General features: G+C 41.5%; 1 protein-coding gene across 5 annotated transcripts in view; it reads left to right on the top strand.

Moving 5' to 3' along the window:
- LOC147304978 (band 4.1-like protein 1) overlaps nucleotides 1–15756 on the top strand; it is a 49586-nt gene that overhangs the window by 18154 nt on the left and 15676 nt on the right. For all 5 annotated transcript variants that reach the window (XM_086276409.1, XM_086276408.1, XM_086276404.1 and 2 more), the window contains exons 4-9: nucleotides 10862–10966; nucleotides 11897–11939; nucleotides 12080–12155; nucleotides 14873–15091; nucleotides 15201–15288; nucleotides 15384–15536. In XM_086276409.1, the coding sequence (XP_086132535.1) occupies nucleotides 10862–10966; nucleotides 11897–11939; nucleotides 12080–12155; nucleotides 14873–15091; nucleotides 15201–15288; nucleotides 15384–15536 (684 nt within the window). The remainder of the gene's footprint in view (nucleotides 1–10861; nucleotides 10967–11896; nucleotides 11940–12079; nucleotides 12156–14872; nucleotides 15092–15200; nucleotides 15289–15383; nucleotides 15537–15756) is intronic.

The following is a 15756-nucleotide window of genomic DNA, read 5'->3' as shown; positions in this document are numbered from 1 at the left end:
AGATGAAGAGTGGGGTGGGAAGTGTATAAAAAAGATGGAGAGGAGATAGATACTGAGGGTGCTGGTTGTATTGTTATATGGATAGGAGTGTGTGTATCTGTGTGTTAGCGGTGCATAAAAGGCAAACAGGGACAGAATGATGAATGCTGGGAGACTTCTTCTGTAATTAGAGTCACGATGTCCACCAAGCAAACCGACCGTGATAATAAAAAATAAAAAAAACAGAGAAATAAAAGGGAAGCAATTTTAACTTCCTATTCATAGTGATGTTGACTAAGCTCAGTTATATAGTTCTGCTTTAACCAAAGCTGTACTATTAAAGCAAGAACTCCACCACCCGCTTATAACACTTCACTGCCTTCAAGATCTCAAAGCCATCTCAAACAGCTAGGTTTTGGAATAAAAATCCAGTTTTACTCAGATTTTAACCACTTAAAATTCCGCTATACAGAATACTCTCTGCTGTTCCAACCCAACAAATACTGTTAATTTTCACGGTCAACTGCATGAGATTGTGAGTTTGAAAAGCTGCTCAGGGATTGCTTTCCTGTACTCGGTGCAGTCTCTGCTGACATTTCAAGAGCTCATGCTGCTCAGATTTGCCTTGTTTTTGCATTATCTGAATGACTGCAATATTTTTAAAAAGTCTTCCATTCAATTATCCCATACTTCCACTGTAGAAATGTAGTTCTTGTTCACATTAGCAAAACTAAACTCTCATCCAAATCACTTCAATTCAATTCAATTTTTTATAACGCCAAATCACAACAACAGTAGCCTCAAGGCTGCCTGTATCATAAGGTAAAGACCATACAATAACACAAAGAAAACACAAAACCCCCCAACATAATATGACCTCCTATGAGCAAGTGCTTTGGTCTCAGGGAGGGGTGGCCGGTTGGGGGTGAACCAGACGTTTCTAACTTCAGAAACGTCTGGTATAAACTGTACACCTATAGTTCAGAGTTTTCGGAAAAGAGCAACTCCAAAAAGAACCATCAGCTCATGAATGTGAGGTTCATGTGGTTGACTCGGTCAAACCAAATAAAATATTCATGACAGTAGGATCAAGCTCTGCCCCCTTTAGGAAAGCTGAAAGCTCATCTGCAGTGTATTCTCCATCGTTTCTTCTAACATGCAGCATGACACAGCCCCTCACTTGCTCTTCTAGACAGGTTGGAGTGAACTGTGGGTGGATGTCACCCACATCCACCTTTTCTCTTACCACACTCTGCATTATTAACTAATTCAGTAACAGTAAATGATGAGTAACCTTTCAGAGCTTCAAAGATATCACAGCAGCAAGAACCAAAACAAAATTGGACTTTACTTTGGTTCTTGCTCAGGTAATTTATGCAGCTGCACAGCAGCCTTGCTTAGAAGTATGAGCAGTAGTGCAGGAACAGTCATTTTAGAGATGGGTAGACTTTACAGCACACAGGAGGCTCTGGAAGTGATCGTGCACTATGAGTGTGAAGATGGCACCTCATCCTCTTCTGAGGACTCTGAGGCTGACATCGAGGAGGCTTCAGAGGTAGAAACTTTGGATGGTATTTACAGGCTAAAAAAGGAATCAGTTCAAATCTGCAGGGTGCTGCAATGTTAAGGCAGTGTGACTTTTGCATGGTTAGAAAGAGAAGTGCTGACAGCACCATGTGGGAAACCTATATGCAAAGACCACAGTCTGTCCATTTGCACCTTCTCCTGTATCTCAGCTGGAGACCCTCTTCTTTAAAAGGGGTATAATCTAAAAACTATAATTAATAGTTGCTATTTATATTTCCGGCTGAAGTAGTCTTAAACAACTGTGTGATTTAACCTCCTACGACCTGGCATCCACATATGTGGACATCACATTGTGGGTTGTCTAGACCACAATACTAAATTTTGCTCTGCAAAGGCCTGATATCTTCTTCTCAGAAACTACATCAGGTAAAAAGATAATTCTTTGTTCTTACATTCAGGTCCCAATCAGCCCAAATAGCAAAGAGAAATTAAAAATGCATGCCATGAAAAAATTCAAGTCTCAGCAGGTTAAAGTGGGAAAAAATATTACTATATAATACTTTTAAAGTATTGTGAGAAGGTGGCATTTTTGGGAGGTAGGACCTCAAATATCAATTTTTGAAAAAAAAAAAAAATCTGACACTGTACAAAAAATAAAAATGCATGAAAATTAATGTTGCTGACAATCACTGACCCATCTGAGGGCCTAATAAAAATAACAATTAAAGTTAAAAAATAATTACTATATAATATTTTGTATATTTTGGCAGTAAGGTTGAGGGTGAATTGTGGAAATTCACTTTGCATGTTTGAAAGTTCTCACATGTGATATTTGTTCAAATAAGCTGTTATATTCACAAACAAGAATTGTGTACATGTGTTTGTTACAACAAAATGTTACATGCTGAATTAGGTTACATAACTGCTGGCAGCGTGATGGTGCAGCAGATACACTGTTTCCTCACAAAGAGAAGATCCTGGGTTCGAGGCTGGTTAAAGACTTTTCTGTATGTAAGCAAAAAAAAAATCTTGCTTGTGTTCTCTCTGTGCCTGCATTGGTTCACTCAGAGTACTCCGGTTTCTTCGCCTTCCTGCCAAAGACAAACATGTTATGTTAACTGATGATGGTAAAATAGATAGATATGCACAAGTGGCCTGTTTAGGATGGACTCGACCTATGACATCTGGAATAATCTCCAGCCTCCCCCCAAACTGAAATTGGATAAGTGGAAGGAAATGGATGAATAATATTTAATTGTGCTCTTTGCTTCCCAGTTCAGCCGTATAGATTCCTTGGTGATTGTTAGAGCAATTTCAGTGCGATAAAATGTGGGGGGACCACAGAATGCAGTAAGAGAAAGTTGGCGAGTGATGTTTTCACTGAAGTGCTCTATAAGGGTGCATAACCAGAGAACTGGAAATGATTATCTGTATTCGTGATGGAGCTGAAAAAATGTCTGAATCCTGTCTTTAGCAGTTTTTGTTCATACCTTGTGGGGGAGAAAAGAGAAGTCTGTGTCACACATGTGTGACTTTGTAGTAACCCGCAGTGTTTTACCACTTGCTTGAACTTGAAAGACTTTCAAATACTTTCAATCTATATTATTTTGTTGCACTCACTCCACCCTCCTTCCAGGATCTTAAGGTGCAAAAATTACTTTTTATAATATTTGGCACTTTTCAAACAGTTTTATAATCTTGGCTGTGCGGCACGAAAACACTTCCACTGGAATAGTTGGAAAAATGAGCATCCAAATGGGAAAATTCATGCGAATGCCCACTCAAGTAAGAAAAACAAGATTAGAAAACTCTGAGAAGTGAGTCATACAGAAAAACATGGCAGATGGAAGGGAGTAGTTAGTTGATAGTAGGAAAATATTGATTAATGGTGCACATACTGCACAAATCATTTTTTTGCTAACATGATATTAAGTTGTAACTTTTAGCTAATGCCCACACAAAGTGTTTAGTTATTACTGTAGATTTGCTAGTGGTTATAACGTGGAAACAGCCGACAACCCAAGCAGTAAAATACAACACTAATCAAAACCTGAGAATCTATGATGCCTTGCATCGGCTGTTAGTACTATTAGCCACACAGCAACCACGCTATTTATCAGAAAATTTGGACTGATTGGATACACTGACTGGCGTTAGCTGAGGTGAAACCTAGTTATTTAGTCACTTGTGTTAGCCTCTACCCATCAGTCGCCCATCAATTGCATAATGCACAATATATAGTTAAGAGCTGGTGTCTGTTTGTAAAGCTCTACAAAGGAAATTTAGCACAGAGCATGTAGCCCCATGGCAATGACACCATGCTTAAGCAGAATGCTGACTGGGTAAAAAGTTGTGTGGAAAATAAAAGGGAATGACAGTGAAGTGTACCATCAAGAGAAGGAAGCATGGAAAATACATAAAAGTTTTTTTTATTTTATTTTTTTTTATGTTTCCCTGTGAAACCGTGACTGGAGTAGACACGTTCCTTACTTTCAACACTCAGTTTCACTTCAGCTCACAGAAGTTTCACCTGATTAGAAGACTATTCCACATATGGGGAACGCATGGTCCACATATTTTCACCACTGCCCACTAATGATAGCACACAGCTACAACAAAAGCTCTCTGCAGCACCTATGGACTACCAGCGCACTGCCATGCTGCTCGCTTAACATTAAGTATACACTTTAAATGACTGTGTTATAAAAACTTTGTTTTACATGACAAATAAAAAAGCTATAGTAACATGTTTTTCCTGTGAGGCTGTTACATTAACTTCTCTTTTACTGTTCTGCCAGTTGATTTCATGACCTTTGTTGGCACAAATTTTGCACTACAATACTGAAAATCACATTAATAGAGCATCTATTTGCCATTTCTTAGAACCACACATAATTTTAAATGTCATTTTATGCTAATAAATGGTAGTGGTGTTTTACTGGAAAAGTCTATTCTTCTTAAGACAGAAAACAAACAGAGCATTGTAAAAATCAGTAGCGATAGCTGAAGCTATACCAACTCTGGCCACATCTTTACCATTTCCCTTCAGCTTTTTGATTCCACAGTTCAATGGATTTTCTTTCTCCTTGCCAGCCATTAACCCATTCACCCAAACATGTTGCTCTTCGTGCTGTTTGCATGGGTGAAGCAATCAGCAAAGGGGATCTCTAGGATTAAGCTAAATGGCTGCTAACACAGAAAGGCCACAGAACTAGCTACAGAGATGTGATTGGATCCAATTGGAACGACAACAAAATCTCATCAAGAGCATCTGAATTGATCGCCATGCTTGGGGGGACCACCTGAGGTGTCGCAATTTCATTTTGTTGGGAAATCAAATATATGCACTAGCCGCCGCCCCTCTATCCCCCCCCCCCCCCCCCCCCCCCCAAAAAAAATAAAATAAATAAATCTCACTGACAGCACCCTCTGCCTGTTAATCAGTGTAACGGTCTTTTGCATTTGATGTTTTGTTAAGGAAGAAATCCATACGAAGGAAATTCAAAGGCAAGAAACAGAAATAGCACAAAGACAAAAGGCTCTTGAAGCTAAGCGCAGAGAAGTAGAGCGACTTGAGACTGTAAAAAAGCTGAATGCAGCAAAGGCTCGACAGCGGGTGTATGAACAAAGTGAATGTTCAGATGAAGAAATATACAACCTACTTCACCACAGATCTGACAAGAAAAGTGAAGTCAAGTCTGAAAACAATGACCAGCATATGAAACGGTGTTCCTCGCCACAAAATGTGACACCGCAACGAGAAGTGAGCACAGAATATCTGGTCAAAGCATTTGCAGTGTTTCTTAATGCAAGTCGTCTTCCGGTACCAGAGCCAACAATATTCAGCGGCGACCCTATCAGATATAATGATTGGAAAATTTCCTTTCAGACTCTGATCGACAGGAAAAATATACCAGTTGAAGAGAAGACTTATTACCTGAGGAAATGTATAAGTGGACCTGCAAGGAAGGCAATAGAAGGCTACTTCCCGCTTGGCACAGAGTCTGCATACTATACAGTTCTCGAAGAGAGGTATGGCAATCCCTTCCTCATAGCAAAGGCCTTCAGAGACAAACTTGACGCATGGCCTAAGACAAGCTCTAAAGGCAGTATGGAACTTCAAGCATTTGCTGACTTCCTTTGCTGCTGTAAGACAGCCATGTCACAAATGACAGGGCTTGAAGTGCTCAATGACTGCAATGAAAACCAAAAAATGCTTGCAAAACTTCCAGATTGGCTGACTTCAAGGTGGAACAGAAAGGTTACAGAAGTGCAAGAAGAGACTCACACCTTTCCAAGCTTCAGCCAATTTGTAGATTTCATCTCACGGGAAGCCATAATTGCCTGTAATCCCATAAATTCTCTCTTTGCTCTGAAGCCAAGTGAAACTGAAGGGGCAAAAACAACAAGGAACAGAGGCAATGGAGCAAAGGTGCTAGCAACTAACTCAAATGAAAGGACTGTTAGTGCTAGTTGCATGTACTGTGAAAGGTCGGGTCACAGCCTACTTAAGTGTAGAAGGTTCATAAATGTGAGCATTGTTGAGAGACTAAAGTTTGCTCAAGACAAGAAGTTGTGTTTTGGCTGTCTGAACTCTGGTCATCGCTCCAAGGATTGTGAAAGCAGAGAAACCTGTGACACATGTAATAAAAGACATCCAACATGTCTTCATGACAATCGCACTAAGGAAGAGAAAACAAGGAGAAATCAAACCAAGAACAGTGACAGGACAAGACAAACGAACTCGGATGTCTCACAAGACAACAGTGTCACACCAACAACAAGTGAAGCAACTTCTAACAGAGTCACGCAGAATGTCGACGACACTCACACATCTTCCATTATTCCAGTACGGGTGTCAATCAAAGGTGAGCCAGAGCATGAAATTCTTGTGTACGCGCTCCTTGATACACAGAGCGATACAACCTTTATTCTTGAAGAAACGGCACAAGCTCTGCATATCAAAGGTGAATCGACTCAGCTAAAGCTCACTACCATGTCTTCAAGAAACACAGTTGTGGCCTGTCGCAAGCTCGCAGGTCTACAAGTCAGAGGGTTCTACTCAAATAAGACCATTTCCCTACCAGTAACATATTCCAGAGACTTTATTCCCGCAAACCGAGATCAAACCCAACAAATGTGTCGAGATAAACTCAGCTTAGATGATAACTTACCTGACAGACTTCGACCTCAGTGGGAGTCTTGGTTGCGTGACCTGGGAAACCTTGCAGACATAAAGGTTCACAGATGCTACATTCTTTCGAACTTCAAGGCACAGCACTACAAACTTCATCATTTTTCTGATGCAAATGCATCTGGATATGGAATGTGCACTTACCTCAGAGCAGTAAGCACAACTGGTGAAGTCCACTGCTCATTGGTGATGGGAAGCTCAAGAGTTCCACCAACCAAAGTCACAACTATACCTCGGCTTGAGTTGTCGGCGGCCGTTGTTGCTGTGCGCACTGGTGACATGCTGAAAAAGGAATTGGAAATGGAAATTTCAGAAGAAAGGTATTGGACTGACTCGAAGGTGGTACTCGGATACCTCAGCAATGAAGCCAGAAGATTTCATGTGTTTGTTGCAAACCGTGAAATTAAAGTGGGAGAGTTATCAACCAGTGACCTGGAGGTTAAGAAGGTTCAAGTCCACAAGATACAAGTGGAGGAACAAAGGTCCTTGTTAGATCGCCTACACAAGTTTTCCAACTGGTTGAGAATGATTAAGGCAATTGCTAGACTCAAGCGGTATGTGAAAGGAGCAAAGGATCACAAGAATAGATCACACGACATCAGTAGCCTACAAGAGAGAAAGGAAGCAGAGTTAACAATCATAGAGATGGTTCAAGAAACAGCCTTTGCTCAGCAAATAAAAACCTTGCAACACCATGATGTGATGCAGATGAAAGACAAGGTTAACAAGTTAAACAAGTTATGTCAATTTCTTGATGACCAAGGCATTCTTCGGGTAGGCGGACGCTTAACACATGCAGCTTTGCACCCCAATGTCAAGCATCCTGCGATCCTGCCAAGAGGCAGTCACGTGTCGGCATTACTGGTCAAACATTATCACAAGAAGACATACCATCAAGGACGAGGGATCACCATGAATGAACTTTGAGCTAAAAGATTCTGGATTCTTGGATGCAGCAAGATTGTGTCATCTTACATCTATAAATGTGTAAAATGCAGAAGGTTCAGAAGGCGCACAGAGCAGCAGAAGATGGCAGACCTCCCAGAGGATCGGATGGAGACCACACCACCATTCACCTACTGTGGGATGGACTGCTTTGGTCCTTTTTATGTCAAAGAAGGCCGCAAGGAGATAAAGCGTTATGGTTTGCTAATCACTTGCATGTGCTCCAGAGCAGTGCATCTTGAAATGCTTGACGATCTCTCTACAGATTCCCTCATCAACTCCTTACGTGCATTCATAGCCATCAGAGGTACAGTTCACCAGATAAGATGCGATCCAGGCACGAATTTTGTCGGCACTAGAAATGAGTTTATTGGAGCATTTAAGGAAATAGATCAAGCCAAGCTAGGGAAACTGGACTGCGAGTTTCTCATGAACACCCCAGCATCTAGTCACATGGGTGGTGTCTGGGAAAGACAAATTCGCCCCATAAGAAGTGTTCTCATGTCCATTCTGGAACAATCAGCCAAACAACTCGACAGCTCCTCTTTGAGGACATTCCTGTATGAAGTCATGGCAGTGATTAATAGCAGACCATTGACTACTGACCAACTATGTGATCCATCAAACCCAGAACCTTTAACGCCGAATCACATACTAACCATAAAGTCCACAATCATCTCTCCACCTCCAGGAAGGTTTGTGAAAGAGGATCTTTATCTCCATAAGAGATGGTGTCGTGTTACTTGCCAACACTTTCTGGACAAGGTGGAAAAAGGAGTATTTGTTAAATCTTCAAGGCAGACAGAAGTGGACCAAAGAGCACAGAAATGCTAAGATCAATGATGGTGTCCTCCTGAAGGATGAGATAACTCCACGCAACCAGTAGAAGTTGGCAAGGATCAATGAAGTGTATCCTGGAAAGGATGGAAAAATGAGGAAGGTGAAATTGCTGCTGAGTGATCCAACCCTGGATAGAGCAGGAAAACGTACCTCCAAACCTGTGCACCTGGAAAGACCCATTCAGAAAACAGTCATTCTGATGGAAGCGGAAGAAGATTCTCCACCGCACTCTGCTTAAAGGATAATTCATGATAGTTCATTCAAAAGCCGTTCGTTAGTTCATAGGCAATACTTTATTCTTTAAAATCACAAGTGATTGGTGGGAGTGTGACGGTCTTTTGCATTTGATGTTTGTTAAGCTGTATGTCTGGATTTTGTTCTTTTGCACCCTCTGGTGGTGAACTGTGTAGGGTACAGTTTTGCTGTTTGGGTCTCCTCCTAGACACTTTTTCTTTTGCTAGCGCACATGGTGTCTGCATGCTGCAGTTCACAGTTAGCTCCACACATGGAGAAAATATCGTTCAAAGAGTAGAAATAATTGAGAAAGAAAATGGAGGATAAGGCAATAAGGCCATAAAGGACTATTTAGCACCTCCTAGGTTTGTGTGTTTTAAATGTTTTATTTTCTGTAATTAAGGACTTTTGATTGATTGGCACTAAGTAAAAGAGCACATTTTAATGTGATGTTTTGTTTATTGTTTGTCCGTGAGCAGTTCTTACGGGTTGCCAAGACCAGAATAAACCCTGTTCTATAACTACATCGTGTGTACGTCAATCCTTGGTGCTACAATCAGCATTATTCTTTCTGCTTCAGCCATGGCAGCCTCAGTGCAGCAAGATCTAAATTATTATTTATTTGACTGGCAGAGAGGCAGATTAGCTTCCAATGGTTAATTCATTCCCCTTCTTAATTTTTTAAAAGTTGGCCTGATGGCACTGCCAGTTTTTTTTTCACAAGAGCCGAGCTAAGGTTCGTGGTGGCCTTGTAGTAACCAGAGATAGAGAACGTGTGAGGGCACCCGCGCTATTACTTCTGTTTCCATGGTAACAGCTGCTTGGTTGCTTTAGGAGCCAGGTTTCCCTAGGAGATGAAGCTGGTGTGTGTTTGTGCATTCGTTAGTGTGTGTATGTGTGCACATGTCCGTGCATGTGTGTGAAAAAGGCGTTTTTGCCAAGGCCGTCTGTGCAACCCGCAGAGGCCCTGATTTCAGCCCCGAAGGGCTGGATAGAAAATAGGTGTGGTCTGGTGTAACGCCACTGATGTGAAACGCTCTTCCTTCCCTTATAAAGGCATAAAGACTATACAGGAGCTCCTCCCACTCAGCAGAGGGGAGGACAGGCAGGGAGCGTCTCTCAGACCACAGTTGGGGTGGATTTTATGTCACTGATAATTCAGACTCCTTATCATTATCATCATCATCGTTTATTTATATAGCACTTTAAAAACACACAAGGCTGACCAAAGTGACTCCTTAGTGTAATGAAACAAGGACAAAGATGTTGCATTAAATGATATCTACTTTTAACAGATTCTCAAGTGCTTATCTTTTTTAGAATCACAAATGTCTCATTACAGTTTTACAGACTGTACATTTTGCTTACACTTTCTGAATCGTAGTTTAGATATTGATTGGAGAACAAGTTGGGCTGTGCAGTAAAGGATTCCTGATGCAATCATATCAGTAACATGTGCAAATGATATGGGATCCAAAGTAACATTTATGTGTTTTACTCTGGCCTGTAGTGCAATTTATCTGTCTATATTGTTTGCGCGTGGGTGCACCAGTTTTGGAGCTTTTGGCTGCAGAGTAACCAGGTCATGATTTCTGGAAAGAAATACTGATACTTAGTTTTTGTGACTTTTTTGGCTCCTTAAGCACCACAAGTTCTGTTATATTCAAGAGATGGCTGACATGTCTGCTCCCCAAATTGCTCACATTGGGCAACTCACAACACACTCGCAAAACATATATCTAATTTTGTCCTCCAGTTCAGCTGTCTCTTCAAACTCTAACCAGCAGATGCCACCTTAGTCTTCCACATCTTTAAAAAAAACTGTGTTTTTACACTTTTGTGTGTTTGTTTGTTTTTACACACACACACGTGTAAATGTGTGTGTGAATGGGTGCATGACTGGTTGTGTAAAGCGCTTTGGGGTCTTTAGGGACTAGTAAGGCGCTATACAAATACAGGCCATTTACCATTTATCCTCTTCCTTTTGTCTTTTGCAGTATTTGCTGCTCATACAACTTGGGCCTGCACCTTTATGCTGTCCCACTTACTATGTGTTCTTGTGTGTGTGTGTGTGTGTGTGTGTGTGTGTGTGTGTGTGTGTGTGTGTGTGTGTGTGTGTGTGTGTGTGTGCGCGCGCAACAGAAATTTGCCAAGGGCCAGACTCTGTTGGACATGGTGTGTGGCCATCTGAACCTGCTGGAGAGGGACTACTTTGGCTTGACTTTCCAGGACACAGACAACACCAAGGTCAGACACACAAACACACACCCACCCACACAGATATGCATAGATGGGCACAGCAGGACATCTTACTTGTGCGTTTATTTATTCACTTTTACAGTTTTACATGTGTAACTGAAACTCTGTAATGATTGCCAGATGCAGCTGCAGTTAAATGAAATGCAGACTTCATACACACACACATGCACGTGTACACTGGGTGTTTATTACACACTTTATTTCCTAAAGTTTGAGCTGGTGATTTTTGATAGAAAGACTAACTTTAAATAGAAACCCCCCCATTTCTGGTTTCTCCACAGTCTTCTGCTATTGTCAAGCTATTATACTGAGCTTTAATGTCATTTAATTACATTTTCATTACCACAGTGACCGTTAATTTGGGGGTTTAATTTGGGCTTTTTTGTGGATAGTTTTCAAGTGTTTTTTTTGTGGTTGCTTTTTATGGAGTATTCACTGTTTTGTTTGGGTTTTTGTCACTGACTTCAGAAGAAATGTCAGCCAGTCCTTTAGTCCATTTAACTCCTGCTTCAATGGTTTTTCCAGGTGTTATAAAGCAGTGAACCTCTGGCTGCCCTTTTAACTTTGCTTAACCACTTACAGCCTGAAAGTGGCACACATGGCCTTTAATATTTTAGAATGTGATTAGATAGTATGGCCTTTGAAAAATAGTGCAGAGGGTCTGCAGTCCACCATGAAAGCTCTAGTGGCATTAAGCAGACAGAACTGAATTCAACTGGCATTTATCAGCCTTAATATTAATGCTTTCTGTGTTTATAGAAGCCTTCATCGAGTTTCATGAATACAGTTGAATCCAACAAGGGAACAGAGTTATAAAAGGGAGAGCAATCAGCGAGGTCCAGTTCTTTAAAGGGCTGTTAAACATGAATATGGAGATGGAATTTCTCAAAGGGGATTGTCTCTTTCTTTCTTTATCAGAATTGGCTGGATCCCTCTAAAGAGATTAAGAAGCAAATCCGGAGTAAGTGCAGCAGATGCACGCATACTGTACACACATGCACACACATGCACACGCACACACAGTCGAACAAGTCCGCGCAAAAAACAGCAGAGGCACAGAAATCCTTCACTAAACAACCTTTGCTGGGGCTTCGTCCACAGTTGGTCCCTGGAATTTCGGGTTTGCTGTCAAGTTCTACCCTCCAGACCCATCTGTGCTCATTGAAGACATTACCAGGTAGGTCTGACTGCTTCTGTTAAGCTTGCTTGTCAAATCAACCATCAACTATATCAACCACTGCACTCAAAAAATAGTGTTCTGGTCATTGTTAACTTCTCTTGAACCTTTGACCTAAATTGTTTAATAGGACTATAGTAGCCTGCTATCAAAGAATTGAGGCTGAGACTCATTACAGTACTCGATTCCTTCACACACTGGACTTGGTGCTTTCCCACGGGTTGGAAGTGTACATCACGGATATATCCGAATTACGCATTTCCGATCATCTTCCTGTGTTGTTCACTCTAACACTGCGCTGCTCGATGGACAAGTCGAACGCCCCACTGCGCAAAAAGCGAGCGCTTAATGTACTAACAGCACCTGCCTTTTCTGCTGCCTTTATGGACTCTGGAATATTGAACTCCAATTGTAAAAATGTTGAGGACCTTTCGGCTATTCTTCATTCTACTTGCACTTATATCTTGGACTCTATTGCACCATTCAGAACTGTGCGCGCTAAGAATTCATCAGAACCGTGGTTGAACGATTACACCCGCTCCCTCAGACGCGACTACAGACGCGCTGAAAGGAGATGGAAAAAGGACAGATTGTATGTTTCCTTACAGATTTTAAGGACTTGTCTCTCTGCTTATCAAGAAGCTGTAAAAACTGCAAAAACACAATTTGTCTCAAACTTAGTATCAGCAAACAGTCATAGGCCTCAGGTACTTTTTAACATTCTTAATCGCTTTTTTAGTTTATGTGATAATCCTGGAGTTACTTCTTCACCAAGTATGTGCGATGATTTTTTGGCATTTTTCAATAACAAGATCTTATCGATTAGGGCCCTTGTTTCGTTGTCTGTTGTCTCAGTTCAAAGCCCTCCACCTGTGTGTTCAGCTGTCTTAGAGCAGTTTGATCCCGTCTCCCTTAAGGACCTGACCGCGATAGTTAGTGGCCTAAGATCATCACACTGCCCCTCTGATTCTCTTCCCCCGAGTCTGCTCAAAAACACTTTTAATATTGTTGGCCCTTTTATTCTGAAATTGATTAATACGTCCCTTACTACAGGCTGCGTCCCACTATGCTTCAAACAAGCTGTAGTTCAGCCTCTTCTTAAAAAACAAAACCTGGACCCAACTGTTCTGTCTAATTACAGGCCCATCTCAAAGCTTCCTTTTCTATCTAAAGTTTTGGAGAAAGTGGTCTATCTACAGTTGCAGGCACACCTTGATTCTAATATGATCTCAGAAAAATTTCAATCTGGTTTTAAATCATTACATAGCACTGAGACAGCACTTTTAAGGATTTTTAACGATATTCTCTTAACTATGGATTCTGGCAGCCCTGCTGCCCTTTTACTGTTGGACTTGTCAGCAGCTTTTGACACGGTTGACCACGACATCCTGTTATCACGGCTAGAATCGCATGCTGGCCTAAAAGGATCTGCCCTTCAGTGGTTTCGCTCCTACTTGACAGAAAGGTTCTTTTATGTCAATATGGGCCCCCACAACTCCAAATTAGCTCCTCTTAAATACGGCGTTCCTCAAGGCTCTATTTTGGGTCCCGCCCTCTTCGCACTCTATTTGCTGCCATTGGGCTCCATCTTCTCGCGGTACAGCATTTCATTTCATTGCTTTGCGGATGATCTACAGATTTATCTACCTTTAAAATCAGGATCAGATCAACCGCAGCTCTTATTACGCTGCCTTGACGACGTTAAACAGTGGTTATCATTAAATTTTTTACAGCTAAACGAAAACAAAACTGAGGTTGTCATTTTTGGCAATTTCAATCATATCGACAGCACGTTGGGTACCCTCTCCTCGTATTGTAAAACACATGTAAAAAACCTCGGAGTTTACATTGATGGTTCTTTTAAATTGAATAAGCAGGTGAGTGCAGTAGTTCAGTCCTGTTTTTTTCAGCTAAGACAGCTAGCCAGGATAAAGCCATACCTTCCGGCTGACGTCTTCGAGCGTATCATCCACCTTTTTCTTACTTGCAGATTGGACTACTGCAATTCATTGTATTATGGCCTAGATCATGCCACCATCCATCGCCTTCAGATGGTTCAAAATGCTGCTGCTCGCCTGCTAACCGGTACCAAACGGAGAGAGCATATAACCCCAATTTTAGCCTCTTTACACTGGCTCCCTGTCCCCTACAGGATCCAATTTAAACTCTTACTTTTTGTTTTTAAGTCACTCAACGCCCGAGCCCCCCCCTACTTGTCAGAGCTCCTCTCTGCCTATGCTCCAGGAAAACCCACGAGATCTAGTTCAAAACTATTGTTGTCCATTCCACGGACTAACCTCAAATCTCGTGGTGATAGATCCTTCTCTGTGGCAGGTCCCAGACTTTGGAATAGTCTCCCCTTTAATATTAGATCTGCTCAAACTCTTGAGCAATTTAAATCTTTACTAAAGACACACTTTTACGCTCTGGCTTTTAACACATTATGACCCAAGCATTTTGGATTTATCTGAATTAGTTAGTATTGTTTCAATTCTTCTATTTTATTGTTTCTATTGTTATTATTGTATTACACTGTAGTTTTTAATTTTATTGTTATTGTTAAGCACTTTGTGCAGCATCGGCTGTTGGAAATGTGCTATATAAATAAATCTGACCTTGACCTTGACCTGACCTTGACCTTCAGATGTTCCAGTTAGGCTGACACTTAGATCTTGAAGAGAAGTATTACCAGCATCTCTGCCTCTGTTTTTTTTTAGGTACTATTTGTGCCTGCAGCTGAGGGATGACATCCTGTCTGGTCGTCTCCCATGCTCATTTGTCACGCACGCCCTTCTGGGCTCCTACACAGTCCAGGCGGAACTGGGAGACTATGAGCCCGAGGAACATGGTCCAGACTACGTCAGCGATTTCCACTTTGCCCCCAACCAGACGCGCGAGCTTGAGGAGAGAGTGATGGAACTACACCATAACTACAGGTCATAGAAAATATGACTTCATTAGTAAACTCAATGCTCTTGTTTGCGATCTGAGGAATTAATATGAATAATAAGAAGTGAAGGATCGGTTGTGGCATTTGCACTGTAGGGGAATGAGTCCAGCAGAAGCAGAGATGAACTTTCTAGAAAATGCCAAGAAGCTCTCGATGTATGGAGTTGACCTGCACCACGCTAAGGTACAGGGATGCTCTCTTTATTGTTTCTCAGTCTTTTTTTATCTGTCAGTACCTCTTCTTCTGGCTCTTTGATACTCTGTGAATTTGTTTAATAGGATTCAGAGGGAATCGACATAATGCTCGGTGTCAGTGCCAACGGTCTGCTCATCTACCGTGACCGCCTCAGGATCAATCGGTTCGCCTGGCCAAAAATCCTGAAAATCTCCTATAAGAGAAGCAACTTTTACATCAAGATCCGCCCTGGAGAGGTTAATAAAAAACGTTTTGTTATCTGTTCTTTAGTAGTTTGCTTGGAAGAGCTGGAGTTCACAAGTACTGCATGCACAACCCCACCAGAGCAGCTCCTTGTCACTTTGCCAGAACTGAGGCGAGTGAAATAAAGAGTCGTTTGGTAAAGAGCTAGCTTCACATTTCTATTTCATGGTTTCACAGTTGTTAAAATTATATCACCGCCTCTCTTGACTCGTC

The sequence above is a fragment of the Aulonocara sp. 'chitande type north' Nkhata Bay genome, linkage group LG20 (assembly GCF_057382095.1).
Source record: "Aulonocara sp. 'chitande type north' Nkhata Bay isolate Kocher_YH1m ecotype deep benthic linkage group LG20, A_spYH_male_GT1.1, whole genome shotgun sequence".
In the NCBI taxonomy this organism is placed as follows: domain Eukaryota; kingdom Metazoa; phylum Chordata; class Actinopteri; order Cichliformes; family Cichlidae; genus Aulonocara; species Aulonocara sp. 'chitande type north' Nkhata Bay.
Note: the sequence above shows the minus strand (reverse complement) of the source record. Positions and strands in the feature narration are given on the sequence as shown.